This window comes from Ascaphus truei, chromosome 5 (genome assembly GCF_040206685.1).
Source record: "Ascaphus truei isolate aAscTru1 chromosome 5, aAscTru1.hap1, whole genome shotgun sequence".
Classification (NCBI taxonomy): domain Eukaryota; kingdom Metazoa; phylum Chordata; class Amphibia; order Anura; family Ascaphidae; genus Ascaphus; species Ascaphus truei.
In genome coordinates this window covers 128,766,160-128,781,896 of record NC_134487.1, presented here as the reverse complement: position 1 = coordinate 128,781,896, position 15,737 = coordinate 128,766,160, and the positions used below count along the sequence as shown (strand labels likewise).

The 15,737-nt window shown below is 45.0% G+C and overlaps 1 protein-coding gene across 9 annotated transcripts; it reads left to right on the top strand.

The window, feature by feature from the left end:
* Positions 1–6,046: 6,046 nt before the first annotated feature.
* On the top strand, positions 6,047–14,565 carry LOC142495354 (C-terminal-binding protein 2). Of its 9 annotated transcripts, none has more exons than XM_075600725.1 (10): positions 6,047–6,128; positions 8,048–8,114; positions 8,931–9,085; positions 9,258–9,402; positions 9,480–9,686; positions 9,773–9,987; positions 10,779–10,909; positions 11,039–11,166; positions 11,423–11,543; positions 12,698–14,565. In XM_075600725.1, exons 2-10 carry the CDS (start codon positions 8,066–8,068, stop codon positions 12,858–12,860), a joined length of 1,314 nt encoding a protein of 437 aa, XP_075456840.1. In that variant the 5' UTR covers positions 6,047–6,128; positions 8,048–8,065; the 3' UTR covers positions 12,861–14,565. The 9 variants fall into 9 exon arrangements, with proteins under 9 accessions (XP_075456840.1, XP_075456837.1, XP_075456841.1 ...); XM_075600722.1 differs by having other exon boundaries at positions 8,928–9,085; XM_075600726.1 differs by having other exon boundaries at positions 6,090–6,241.
* The last annotated feature ends 1,172 nt before the right edge of the window (positions 14,566–15,737 follow it).

The window sequence follows — 15,737 nt, the reverse complement described above, 5'->3', positions numbered from 1 at the left end:
ACCCTCTCTCTCTCTGTCACCCTCTCTCTCTCTCTGTCACCCCCTCTCTCTCTCTGTCACCCCCTCTCTCTCTCTCTCTGTCACCCTCTCTCTCTCTCTCTCTGTCACCCTCTCTCTCTCTGTCACTCTCTCTCTGTCTGTCACCCTCACTCACTCTCTCTGTTTTATCTTAACTGCCCTATACCTACACCGAAATAACCTATTCTGCTTTCTTCCAGATCTGACTCTCAAGTTTCACACGGGGGACATCGGAAGACAGGTAGGGAACACCTCACCTCCAGTATAGTACCTTGAGGGAATGCGGATCAGGTAAGATCCCAGGCGGGATTGCTGCTTTGGAAATTGTGAAGAGGGGGCATCCTGACACTGGTTAATGGATTCAGAAGTCATTCACATCTGGCTTTTTTTTTTTTTTTTTTTCCGGTAAGTGAGGTCATCACACACACACACACACACACACACACACACACACACACACACACACACACACACACACACACACACACACACACACACACACACACACACACACACACACACACACACACACACACACACACACACACACACACACACACTGTACTTTTCGAAATAAACCTACGTTTCTATGAAAATTGAAGTTTTTGTTTTTTTGCGGCCCACATAAACTTAAACCTTGTTTATTAGGCCCGTGTTAGCCTTTGAGTTTGACATGCTTGCTGTACAACGCTTCCTGGGTTTCGCTAATTACTACCGCAGGTTCATTCAGAATTTCTCTTCTGCGGTAGCCCCCATTACAGCTCTGACAAAAAAAGGTGTGGATCCTACGTCATGGTCACGGCTACCCAAGCCTTCGATCTTCTGAAAACCGCCTTCACTTCAGCACCCATCCTTATACATCCAGATCCCAACCTGTATTTCACCTTAGGAGTGGATGCATCTGACATCAGGGTCAGAGCCATTCTGTCACAGAGAAGGATTCCTCATGCCAGACTCCATCCATGTGCTTTTTTCTCTAAAAAATGTTATCCAGCCTAGCAAAATTATGACATGGTAACTGGGAGCTTCCAGCCATCAAATTGGTCCTAGAAGAATGGAGACACCTTCTAGAAGACACGGGGAATCCCATTACCATCCTGAATGCAAAAACCTGCTCTACGTCGAAGGCGCTCAACGCCAAGGGGCTCGACAGGCTCGATGGTCGCTTTTCTTTTCCCGTTTCAATTTTATTATTTCTTTCTTACCGGGCTCAAAGAATGTGAAGGCCGATGCAATCTCCCGTCAGTTTCTGGTGGACGACAAGACCGAGGATCGTCAGCAAACAATACTCCCACCTAAATGCATACTTTGTGTTAATACTTTTGATGCTCTGGAAAATTTTGTACAAGACCAGTCCCACATCCCTGAGGGTCTCGAAGTTCCAGAGGGTTGTTTTTTCATCGCACCACTTTATCGGAGGAAGGTACTAGAATGGGGTCATTCTTACAAATCATCAGGATACCCAGGTACTAGGAGAACCACCGACTTTTTGGAGCGGACCTTTTGGTGGCCCAGCATGCAGGAGGATATTAAAGAATTTGTTGCTGCATGCTCGACATGTGCTCGTAATAAGACTCCCCGGAACAAACCACCAGTACTTCTTCAACCTCTCCCCATCCCGGACCATCCATGGACTCACCTGTCCATGAACTTCATTGTAGAATTGCCCGTTTCTAAAGGGATGGACACCATCTTAGTAATCGTAGACCGCTTCTCCAAGCAAACCCACTTTATTCAGTTGAAGGGTTTTCCCAACGCTTCCAAGCTGGCCGATGTCTTTGTTACAGAGATTTTTCATCTCCATGGGGCTTCACAGGTCATAGTTTACGATCGAGGATCACAATTCATCTCCAAGTTCTGGCGCTCCTTCTCTCAGCATTTAGGCATATCACTGCATTTTTCCTCGGAAAAATAGACCAATGGTCAGATAGCGCGAACCAATCAGTCACTGGAACAATACATTAGCTGTTTTGTCTCAAGAGACCCAGGATGACATGATGACTGGACCTTCTTCCCTGGGCCGAGTTCGCGCACAATAATCTGCGCAGTGAATCCAGCATGGAGTAGCCCTTCTTCGTCAATTATGGGTTTCACCCATCTTCAATAACCATCGTCTCACCCACATCTGGGGTGGCGGAAGCAGACAACAGAATTCGTTGATTACAGAACTCTTGGAAGAGAATTCAAGAGAATCTTAGCATGGGAACTTCCAGACAGAAGACACAAGCGGACCGTCATCGACGGAGGATTCCGGAATACAGGTGCAATCAGTGTTGGACTCCAGGATCTCCAGGTGAGCTCTGCCATACCTGGTACACTGGAAAGGGTTTGGACCAGAGGAACGCTCGTGGATACCTCGGCACCATCTACATGTCCCCAGCCTCGTCCGGCACTTCCATATGAGATTCCCTCTCAAGCCTTCCTGGAGATGCCGGGAGATTGCTTTTGAGGGGGGAGGGGGAGACTGTAAGGATCTGTGACCTGCGGTGTGCTCGGCGTGGCCCTCGCTTACGCCAACCCACGATCGGTTGTCCCGCTTCCTCCGCCTCCTGCAGCACATCTTGCGTGCCGGCAAATGCCAGCCTTCCATCTAGGGGCGTGCGTGGATCACGCGCTGCACAAAATGCCGTCCCCACTGGTCCCGCTTCCAGGCTATGCCCACACATGCAGAACCTCCTTCGCTCCTCTGCCTCAGTGGTATCACCTGTTGCTAACTTGTCTCCAGCCAACCACAGCCTGGCATACTGGTGAGTCTACTCTCCTTTCATTGGACAAGCCTCCTTTATATGCTCAGCCTGCACTCTGGCAAATTGGCTGAGCATAACACTTCCTATGTGCGTAGTGTTCACTGCAATCCTTGCTTCCTGTTACTAAACCTTGTCTTATCGCTGTCTTGTCATGCCTGACCTTGCTTGTTCTCTTGACTCCGCTCTTCTATACTACTGACCCTGGCTTGCCATGACGATCCGCACCTCTCCGACCTCGGCAAAGTACCTTGACGCTCCGCACCTCTCCAATCCTGACCTTGGCAAGTACCTTTGACTATTCTGACCTTTCCAACCCCGACTGGCTACCTTGACCAATCTACACTCCAGACGCGCCCTCGGGGCTGGAGGTTGGTGTTATATCAAATCCCCACCTCGGCCCCGCAGTCACGCCTTGTTTGTGGTGAGCACTCCGTTACAGAATCCAGTTGAGTACCATCCCTGGCTAAAGATTGTAATTTCTTCATGCGATATGTCCAGCCCACTGCCATTTTAATTTCTTCACCCTTGTGATGTCCTAAACTTTTGTTTGGTTTCGAAACCCATTCATTCTTTTTCTTGTCTCTTAGGGTAATAACCAACATACATCTCTCATACTTCTTTGCGTTGTCTGAAGCTTCTGAAGTATCATTTAGGGTTCATGGTTCACATCCATAAGCCAGAACGGGCTTAATAGCACTGGTCGAAAACTTTCTTCTTGAGGTACAGTGGAAGGTTCCCTTGAAATATTGTCTTGTTTCTTCCAAATGCTCTCCATCCAATCTTCATTCTCCTATTGACTTCAGCAAATACATAAAGAGAAAGAATCCTCACATGAGCACTCTTCCTCCACTAGAATGAAAAAATAAATACATTTTATTGTATACTGAAAGGAAATAAGAAGTAAAACCTATAGGTGCTGAGCACTATTGCCCTAGGAACTGTACCTAGAACAATCGGAACAATATCTCATGTACCTACTGTCATGGAATGTGACAGAGTGCTAGTAATAATATACTATACATGTAATAATTCCCACATAGTCCAAACAACATTCTCCTCCAATAAAGCTCCCCTTGATGTAGTGGGTGGGAGTACTATACTAGGCTGGTGAAGTTGTAACCTCCATCTCCTAAATCCCAGAGTAGCATAGCCCTGTAATGTGGGTATGAACCCACTATATAATAGGCTCAAATGCTAGCAAATGCCCTTACACACAACCCCCACTCAATAGATATGTCATGGGAGGGGGGTGGGGGTCAGATGGATAAGCTTAGTCGGGAGGAGAGAGCAGAAGTGGCAGAGGGGCACTGGGTTAAGTAGAGATATAGTAATCTCACTTACCCTGCAGCATGAGGTGCTTGCTTAAATGCCAGATTAGTACCATGTTAAGGTGAAGACGCCACATACACCTCTGCTAGCACTGTGTCTAATGGTGAGCCCCGAGGGTGATTCTCCATGCAATAAGGGCAAACCACTATATGCTAATTCCTAGCTAGTGGCTGCCTCCTGGGGCCCACAACTATTAAACTAGCCCTCTCTGCCGTGAAACAGAAATGCTGCTGTAGACTCTAAAGGATGGAAGCTCAAACATCGCAGCCTAACGCTGCGGTCGCACCTATGACGTCACGCGTTGCGTCAAACACCCGACGTACGTTTCGTCTCCGTGGTCCACCTTTCTCACTTTCTGCCCCGCACCTTTGGAATGCCCTTCCCCTCAATACCTGACTAGTACCCTCTATATCCACCTTTAAGACCCACCTCTGGAATGCCCTTCCCCTCAATACCCGACTAGCACCCTCTCTATCCACCTTTAAGACCCACCTTAAGACACACTTGCTTAATGAAGCATACGAATAGCACCGTGGCTAATACTATGCACGATACATAAAGCTTGGCCCCCTGCAGACGCACTTACCTGAATGCCCTCCAACTGTCTCTGTATGTTCTCCCCACCTATTAGATTGTAAGCTCTCCGGAGCAGGGACTCCTCTTCCGAAATGTTACTTTTATGTCTAAAGCACTTATTCCCATGATCTGTTATTTGTATTATTTGTTATTTATGATTGTCACGTGTAGTACTAATGTGAAGCGCTATGTACACTAATGGCGCTATATAAATAAAGACATCCCACAATGTATATAACTAAGGTTTATTGAATAGACATACTAACACATACAATAACGGCAAAAACTGTACCCACAGTATACACCCAATGACACAACACGTGGTGGTTCCCCCAAAGTCCTGAGGGTGCTATGGCACCAATACCCCTGGTGTCCTGTCCCCGTAATTCCCACCCACGTGAGGTAGCACTACCCCCTGTGGATGTAGGTGCACGTTGGGCACCTGCCTGAGTACTCAAGTACCCAGGTACTGCTTGACGTAGTGAGTTGGAGAGTTTTCTCTCTGGGTTGGCCATCAGTTGAAGGTGGCAACCCTGCAGACGCGCTGCTATTAGCGAGGGTTGGGGTTCCTTACAATGCATCTGATCTCAGACGCGCTATTAGAGAGGGTTGGGGTTCCTTACAATGCATCTGACCTCAGACGCGCTATTAGAGAGGGTTGGGGTTCCTTACAATGCATCTGATCTCAGACGCGCTATTAGCGAGGGTTGGGGTTCCTTACAATGTATCTGATCTCAGACGCGCTATTAGAGAGGGTTGGGGTTCCTTACAATGCATCTGACCTCAGACGCGCTATTAGAGAGGGTTGGGGTTCCTTACAATGCATCTGACCTCAGACGCGCTATTAGAGAGGGTTGGGGTTCCTTACAATGCATCTGATCTCAGACGCGCTATTAGCGAGGGTTGGGGTTCCTTACAATGTATCTGATCTCAGACGCGCTATTAGAGAGGGTTGGCGTTCCTTACAATGCTCTCAGACGCGCTAGTAGAGAGGGTCTGGGTTCTGCAGAGTTTCACAATATAATTATAGGGTTCCTTAACCACACAAAAAAAACACTGCTAGATGTTGATACATGTATTGCATAGAGGAGGGTTAATATTACTACTCAGGACTTGCTTATGACAGGCTACCTATCATTAGTGCCGCTACATCCGGTAATGCTTCCTAAACAGAGCCTCTTGCCGCCAGTTCCGGTGTCGTGCTGCGCACAACAAATCAATATGGTCCTAATTAAGCCTGTAGTGATTCCGCACCTGGCCGCGAGGTGCCGCTGCACGCAGGGAAATCGCTGGACTGTATGCTACGTATCGCCCGGCGAGTCGGTAGGTGGCGCTGCAGGAAGTGCCGGGAGCTGCCTCTCTCGCCGTCAGCAGACTCTGTGACCCGTTCAGCGGTCACTTCCTGTTTCCTGTGCTATCCGCGGCGGAGAGCGCGACGGGGCCGGCGGGGAGGAGACGGTGAGAAGAGAAAGAAAAGAGAGGACGAGAATAGAGGAGGAGGAGAAGAAGGGATAACGATCAGGAGAATAAGAAGTGACGGAGGAGATGGGGAGAAGAAGGGATAGGAAGAGGTGATAAACAGGAGAGCAGAGTGAGGGAGAGATGAGGAAGAGAATAACGTATAAACAGGGTATGGAGGGTGAGGGAGAGGGGATGGAGGGAGAGGGTGTGTGGAAGAGGAGATGGAGGGAGAGGGTGTGTGGAATAGGAGATGGAGGGAGAGGGGGTGTGGAAGAGGAGATGGAGGGAGAGGGGGTGTGGAAGAGGAGATGGAGGGAGAGGGGGTGTGGAAGAGGAGATGGAGGGAGAGGGGGTGTGGAAGAGGAGATGGAGGGAGAGGATGTGTGGAAGAGGAGATGGAGGGAGAGGGGGTGTGGAAGAGGAGATGGAGGGAGAGGGGTGTGGAAGAGGAGATGGAGGGAAGACGGCAGGATGATGGGATGGAGGGAAGAGATAAGGAGAGGGGATGGAGGGAAGAAATGAGGAGAGGAGATGGAGGGAAGACGACAGCAGGAGGAGGGAGAGGGGATATATGGGGGAGAGTAAACAGATACTAGCAACAGCATCCCTCAATTACTCTACATATCTGATATACACTGGCCAGTCTGTGTATATGCATTTCTCTGTGGTGTGTTTTTATCATGTAAATTATATACATGTATATGCACACAGACACCCTGTCTATATTAAGTGTTAGGATATATATTCACTGTTTGCGTTTTGGTAATTGTGATATGAATGTTTATTTACGTATATATTTGCACTGACTTGTTTGTAATACATATACACTGAGCACTGTATATACAATATTTTTATATGGGAAGTATTTTGTCTAGTTTTTATACCATATCCACTGTGTGCCCTGTCTAGACTATGTTCTAAGTGACACCCTCCTCTATTCCATGTATCTCTGAACTACGTATGTATGTGTATATACGTGTTTGTTTTATGCGTGACCAGGCAAATACTTTACTATATATACTACAAATACACAGGGGGGCATATTTGCGAAGCAGTGCTACAGTATAAGATACCAGAAGACACTTTCCGGCGCATTCATTTGAATGAACTATAAGGTGTGTTCCAGCGCTAGATGTCTTGTGGTATTGCACCACTTGCTAAATATGGACCCGTGTCTGGTCTATACTGCATACGTACCTTGCCCTGTGTACATATACAGTGCTGTGTTTATACTTGTGCCCTGTTTGTTATGCTATAAGTACACGGTGTATGCTTTATGTACAATCTGTGCACTCTGTCCTGTCTACAACTATATATGCTCTAGGTACTTTCTACTGTCTTTTTTTTCTCTACATACATTTAAACTTGCATTGTCTGTAGTATGCATATTATATTTTCATTGTACCATGTACATATCATCTATACTGTTTACACCCTCTGTTTTTTGCTCCTTATCTGCTATCAATACTGTCTGAGAATGTGTACAATTTTCACCTACACCATGCTTCCCTCACCTCTTTTCTCTGTGGTTTCTTTACATCTTTCTCTTCTGTGTTCCACACTTCCCCTATTTCTTACCAGTCTTCCATTTTCTTATTTTGTTTCTCCTTTCTAATCTTGTCTCCTTTTCAACCTCCTGATTTTATTCTTTGTAACCAACTTGCCAGTGTTGGTGGTCCATTCCCCAATGCTTATCGGATTCCACTCCATGTTTCACCTTTCTTGCTTATCTCATCTGTGTCATCCTTGTTTTTCTCCTGTCTTTCTCCCCCATCGTGTGCAATTTATGGCGCCTCCCTACACAGCTTTCTTTGCCACTTCATTTTTCTTCCATTGATTTCCCCCCTCCTTGTTTTTCTGCATTGTCGCTCTCTTTCTCTGCAAGAAGTAAATTGTTTCATGTGTCTTTTCACCAGGTTGCTGAAGACGTAATCATGGATAAACACAAAGTGAAGAGACAGCGTTTAGACAGAATTTGTGAAGGTAACCAAATGTTCGATTATTCTTTATATACTTTATTCAGGAATGTTCTTTCTTCTGTACTATAAACTATTTGTATACTGTAGCCTATCTATAAACTACTTATAGACTGTATCCTGTCCGGTCTATAATATAATAATAGTCTTTCTGTAAGGGCCATAGCTCCAACACCATGAAACCTAGACACCTGAAACTTTGCTGACATACTAAGGGAACCCTAGGTGCACCTAAGGGTTTTTTAAAAAACAAAAAGTGTGTGTGTGTGTGTGTGTGTGTGTGTGTGTGTGTGTGTGTGTGTGTGTGTGTGTGTGTGTGTGTGTGTGTGTGTGTGTGACACATTTCTCTGACAAGCAAGTCAGCCAGTGGGTGTTGTACCTGGTAGGCTATGTATCTGGCATGTGGAAGTCCGTTGACACGTGAGGAGAACTCTAGAATGCAAAAAGAGAGGCGGAAATAATTGGGCACCTCATAGGGTATTAAAGGAAAGTGTTGTGAGTGGGGTTGGGGGGGAGAGAGAGAGAAAGAGAGACAATTTATTATTATTAGTAGTAGTGATTAGTGCAACCTGTGCAAAGCTGGGCTTTGACCATCTAGTACTTTATAAAGCATTTGTATACTGTACCCTTTCGCTACTCTGTCTATACTTTATACACTGAATGTACATTGCTTCCCATCTTTATTATGTATACAACACATTGTGCAGCCTACCTATGATATGTACACTTATACTGCATCATACAAATCAGCTTGTGTTCTGTCACAACTGTTCTATGTGACTTCCTTGTGTGTTTTTTGCAAGTTTTCTGTTTGCTTCAGTAGGAATCCGGCCTCCTATTTTGAACGGTCCAATGCCTGTTCGTCCGTTGGTGGCTCTTCTGGATGGGAGAGATTGCACGGTTGAGATGCCTATTTTAAAGGACGTCGCTACGGTGGCATTCTGCGATGCTCAATCAACACAGGAAATTCATGAGAAGGTAATTACGTGCTTCAGGAGTTGCATATTTTTTTTTAAAAAATTACATCAAATTTCAATTTAATTACGATTCAGGGTCTGCTAGGCAGTAGAATCCTTACTACTTTAGTGTCTCATTGAATGGAGAAAGGAAGAGCTTTTGCATCAAAACCACAATATCTCTCTCACAACAGGTGTTAAGTGAGGCTGTGGGAGCACTGATGTATCACACGATTTCCCTTTCCCGTGATGACCTGGAAAAATTCAAGGCCCTTCGTATTATCATTAGGATTGGCAGTGGCTATGATAACATTGACATTAAGTCTGCTGCTGAATTGGGTAAGGTGCTGAGATGCCTCCTAAACGCATGACGTTTGTGCTGCTTTTAGAGTACTGAAAGCAGGATCTTTTCCCAGGGATTGCGGTGTGTAATGTTCCCTCATCCTCCGTGGAGGAGACGGCTGATTCAACCCTCTGCCACATCTTGAACCTGTACCGGCGTGTCACGTGGCTGCACCAGGCCATGAGGGAGGGGAACCGAGCATCTAGCGTGGAGCAGATCCGAGAGGTCGCTGGAGGTGCAGCCAGAATTCGAGGAGAGACCTTGGGCATCATTGGACTTGGTAAAGATGCATTATGCCTCATCTATGTAGCAGTGTATCCCTCGTACTGCCAGAAGTACTGATGTGCTACCTTGTCTCATTTCCAGGTCGGGTGGGGCAGGCAGTGGCTCTACGTGCGAAAGCCTTTGGCTTCAGTGTCATTTTTTATGACCCCTACTTAGCGGATGGGGTGGAGCGGTCCCTGGGTTTGCAGAGAATGGGGACACTTCAGGAGTTGCTAATGCACAGTGACTGCATAACCCTGCACTGCAGTCTGAATGAGCACAATCATCACCTCATCAATGACTTCACCATAAAACAGGTGAGTGCGCAGCACGTAGACATGCAGAGCGGATTCCTGCACACAGTCAAACAGGTGCAGTGGCCCACAGTGTTCCACTAACCATGTAGAAATATGCACGGAAAAGGGAAAACGGTAATACATACAGCTTCAATGAATCTTTTGTTACCAGTGAAAATTATCACACTACAATTATGCAATGTCTCACTTCCACTCATATAAAACCCCTTTTAATAATAAATTGCCCCAAAAACATTTTGTTCCTGGTGCTGTTTTTTTACCCTACCGTTGGCAGGAATCCTGCTTCTTTAATGTTACTGGTATAAATTCAAAGCAATGTACATAAGGTCCGGGAAATCCATAATCCTGAAATAATCCACTGACAGTTACTTTAATATGTTTCTATCAGTTTTGGGAGGGGAGATGATCAAAGGGGGGGGGGGGGGTTCATTTCTGCGTACTCCAGCGACTGAAACATTCCAGAATTGGGAGTGGTTGAAGAGTTTGTGTGACATGCAAAAATAACATCTTATACCTGACAAGAAGGTGAATGGCAGTGTGCCATATTTGCTAATCTGCGGAACTGTTCTATAATGTCTGCCCACTATTGCAACTTATCAGCTATGACATTTAGAACATGTCAGTCACCTTCGTTGGTACGGACGTTTGCCGTCTTGTTGGAAATATTCTTGCTGTCATGGAGAATTTTCACTTGGTACTTCCCATCTGTGGGACAATGAAAGACCAATCTTTTTTGTCACCAAGGACATACACATTCCCAGCACTCTTCTGAGTCTTTCCTTTAATTTCAGATGCGCCAAGGGTGCTTCTTGGTGAATACGGCACGTGGGGGGCTTGTTGATGAGAAGGCACTGGCCCAGGCTTTGAAAGAGGGACGAATCCGCGGGGCTGCTTTAGATGTACATGAATCTGAACCTTTCAGGTATCCGTGTTCAGTCTGTATCCTGTAGAAATGACTGGTGGTGGTTGTGGTGATAAAGGGAAGATTTAGATATTCTTCCTTCCCTCCCATATTTGTTGGTTTGACAGCTTTTTTTTTTTGGTCCTGCAGCTTTTCTCAGGGACCCCTGAAAGATGTTCCCAATTTGATCTGCACCCCACACACTGCGTGGTACAGTGAACATGCTTCCATCGAGTCAAGAGAAGAGGCAGCTAAAGAAATCCGCAGAGCCATTCAAGGTAAAGAGGAAAGGCAAATATCTGCGTGTGCGTGGTGGTGTGCACTGATGTATTTATTATTATTATTTATTATTTATAAAATATTTTACCAGGAAGTAATACATTGAGAGTTACCTCTCGTTTTCAAGTATGTCCTGGGAATCAGTTTGTGGATAGAAATGTGTATGAGCTATTTGCCTTGTGCTTTTTTCCAGGTGACTCTCAGTTTTCTCCTGACCTTTTTGAGCTTTGTACTTCCTCCTTGATGTCTCCACAGGTCCAATTCCCGATGCTTTGCGAAACTGTGTAAATAAGGAGTATTTGTTGGCAGCTGCACAGTGGCCAGGAATGGAGTCGGCTGCTGTTCATCCAGAGCTAAATGGGGCATCGGGATACAGGTAGGGGGATATTCCAGTTGTAGCTTGTAGTATAACTCGACTTCTCTGTTGTCTTTCTATTTTAATCGGTTAGCTGTGCACCTATTGTTTCCTCCTTTTTTGCTTCTTTCCTGGCTGGGTTTTGGTAGCTGTGCTGGTTCTGTACAACTAGACTTTTATTTCAGATTGTTATATCTTTTCTGTTAAAGAAATTAACAGACTGAGTGATTTACTGCCTGGCTGCTAAAATGAGGCTTAAGCATCAAAACGACATTCATGGGTATGAAGGCCCGAAGCATACAATTGTTAGGTAATTGTTCTTATTTAGCCACTGATATACAGGTCTGGGAAAATGCTCTAGTCTGTGAAGAGTAGAAAATAAGGCGCAGGGGGCGTGTGGCGCTAAAGAACCGTGGCTGCTGCAGGACATCTTCGAAAGCAGAGCTGTCGAACGCCCTTCAAGTTGAGCCTCATAATGCCTTATATAGCGCTAAGCAAGGCATTACGGGGCAGGACTTGGAGATTCAAAGATGTATTTCACAGCTCTGCTTCCGAAGACGTTCTGCAACAAACCCCACGCAGCACTGGCCCCCGCCGTGGTCCAGTGCAGGTAGGTGACTTCTTCCAGTCACGCTGCTAAATATGGTGCTTTGTTCAACCTCCTTTTTGAAGGCCTGCTAATCGAAATGTGGACCATTCCTTGTATTTGTGACTAATTAAATGTGTGATTAACAATGCTATTGCTGGGATTTTTCAAATCTAATTTAGTGCAACAATTGTGAAGAGATTTCACACGACACAAACTATTGTCTGTGTACATAAATGCAAGACAAGACACCTTTTTATTATTTTGACAGGATAAAGGGGAACTTAGCTGCAACTTGTGCCAGTTTCCTGAAGATTTCCAAAAAATGTACATTGCACCCGCAAACCTTGGAGAAAATGTAACTCCTTTGCTGCTGCAGAGGTCTGCACTGCAATACGTTGCAGGCCCTTCTGTCTGCAAAAGGGTTAAAATTCACATACCCCCTTATGGAAACCTTGGGTCAACATACCTTGCGTTCCATCCAAAATTTGCCCTTCAACGGGGGGTGTTTTTCTGTTATCCCCAGATGTTGTCACAACCTTTACAGTATGCAGTGTTCGTCTGGCTGACTGCTCCTCACTTGTTGCAGGTTTCCCCCAGGAGTTGTGGGAGTAGCTGCCCCAGGACATCCGTCTGCCGTGGAAGGGCTGGTGGCATCTTCGCACCCCTTAATTCCCTCTGTGTCTCACACCCCATCCCCTGGACAGACCAGCAAACCTGACCCAGACAGAGAAATTCCTACTGACCAGTAGCGACACGGCGCTGCCCTTTGCCTTCCTCTGTTTTTGTTTTCTTTTTGTTTATTTTTTTTTAACCACCACTCCCATACGTGTGCGCCGTTTCCCCCTCACTTTGGTCGGGGGGAGAGGGCCACGAATCCAGGTCTTTTCAGCAGCTTCACCCGGGTGAAGAATGGAATCAGGCTGCGAGCCCTGAGGTGTATCATCTCTCCTCATACCGGAAAGGAGAATGTTCTTTTCAGTGTCTGGAAACCTTTAGATATTGCCTTTCAACAGATATATTTTTTAACCGATTTAGTTTTAATAAATACAATACGGGTGGGTTATCCTTCTTCTGTGTGCTGGGGCAGGCTGATCTCTGCTGCTTCCACTAGTGCAAGACATGCCCAGTTGTCTCAGGGAGCTGAGGCATCACCAAATTTTAAAAGTAGGTTTCTGCTCGTCTGTAATTTACTTTAACACCTTTGCTGCCGGAGGGGCTTGCAACTGATTTGCATTTTTTTTATTTCGACCAATGCGTTTGCTACCTCTGGCAGCAAAGAGGTTAATACGAGAGAGAGAGAGAGAAAAAAGATGCATTCAAACTTTTCACTGGAACTAGTATTTATAGTGGTCAACCCCGTACGATGAAAATAGCCAAAAAGAAACAATAACAGCAACAGAGTTCCTTTAACAGAACCTTTATTTAACCAAGCAAGTTACTGTGCAGTTATGGGCATATACGTAGAAGAGAAGATATCGCAAAGTTTCCAGGTGCAACCCTTGCTCAGGTCTATGTTAGGTCCCTGGAATCTTTCTCTGCTACATATAAGGGCACAGTAACTGTGTTTATTAATTGAAGGTGCATGGAAGGCACTCGCTGTCTATTTTGATACATTGAAGTGCATAGTGTTCAAACTTTATTTTGTCTCCACAGCCCCTCCAGTGCTGTATCGTGGCACATTGCGTTGTAATGTTACTCTCCCCTTGGTAGTCATGGAGTAGCGAGGTCCATAATATCTGAATGCATGACTTCCATAGGCTTCAAACCCAGAAGAATCAGTGGGAGGTGTGCACTGCATGTTAAGCCATTCATGTGTTGTTTGTAGACTCCCTCTTCCTCATACAGGTCCTGAATTGGCTGGCGGGACAGCGGGCCTCATTGTAATAAACAGTGGTAATTCAGTGTATTAAGAACGTGCATAATATATACCATTGATGTGTGAAAACTTACCTCCAAACGATAGAAGACAAATACCACAGAATATACAGCTGAATGACTAATCAGGTTGGAAAAGAAAAAAAAATAAAATATATATTTTACATTATATAAGCCGTCTTCATTTTGTTTTGTTTTCCAGTGATCATATATTTAATTGTATATTTTGAACTATTTGTCTTCTACTATTTGAAGTTAAAGCTTTCACATGAAGCGTTTAAATATTATTGTTCATATATATGGTAAATATAAATGACATTCTTTACAGTATTTGCTACCATTATAAGTGGTTAAAATTCCAAGTCCTATTTAGTAACGCGCTCTCTGGGTAGCACTTGTTGGTGAATAACCTCTGAATGTCTAATTTACGAATTAACTGGCCAGTTCAGTATAGTTGGATGTTTGACATCACAAATGACGGGTAGAATACTGTGTAACAAAAAGCATGTTATATTTGGCTACCATGCAACAGTAACCTTGGGTGAATAGCACTGGAAATTTATGGTCAGGGGGGGTGGGGGGGGGAGAAATGTGTGTTGACATGTTTAAAATGAATGTCTCTTTTGGATGGGGCAGGGGGGAGGAGAGAATGAGGCCCTCTGTCTAGTAAGACAACACAATATAAAGGACATGCTTGGTCATACACTCTTCGATTCAGTGTCTAACTCGCGTGCTGGTATTTTGCATAGCATTGTCCCTACTTAGAATCTGCAGTCCTGCTTTCTTGTACCACGTACTGTACATTCTTTTGTGAAATCTCCCAGTGGTTATCAGTCTTTAATTGTGGTTAACTAATGGGATGTATTTCAGTAAAGGTGGTCGGTTCGATGGTTGCCCTTGCAGAGCTTAGATCTGTTGTCATTTGCAATTGATTCCATTAAGAGCCAGCCTTTCAGGTCTAAATGTTTGAACAAATCATGAACCGTGAGACATTGAGAATGGCAGAGGCGGGAGTGCAATTCACAAAAAGGACACAATGTTAGAAAGTGGTTAGGTGATGTGCCACTGAAATACTTGCACACTTGTTGATCACCTGGGAGCAACAAGCAGAGTGCCTGTTTCACTTGAGGCTTTTTTTTAGTTGTCACTAACAACTTAATTTGTGTCATTTAAGTTCATTTGTGTGTAGCATGGTGTAATGACCATTTTTGTGTCTCTTGACATCCGTTAATACGGTTTTCCTAAATCTGATGCAAATGTGCCCCATAAACAGCAGCGAAACTGACACTGTGACGCAGGCTGTCATCTTTAAAGAGGCACTTTTGGCTCCATGAGAGTTGTGTTGAATGAAGAGATGTTTTCTTCCACGTTGTGAGAGGTGTAGGAAAATTCCTTGTACAAGTTGATTTTGTATGTTTAATATCGTGTATTTTTGGTGCTTCATCTCTACATAGCATTCTTGATCCAGCTTTTTCACACTGTCATGTTTTGTTGCATAAATTCGCTGTACAGCACATTAGATAAACTGGTTTTGGTGTCAAACTGAAACATGCTTCATGGGTTGTGTGTATTCCTTTAGTGTTTATTTTACGAGGCTCGTGTGGTGTGAGCTGTGATATATGGATTTGACTCTCGTACACAGATGATTTCTCGCCTCAGCTTTTTCCCAATTTAGCACTTTTTGTTTGTGCTTTAACCCCACCACCACTTCTATAGGGGGCCATAGCATTTTGCTTTGTGCTGCAGCCCCC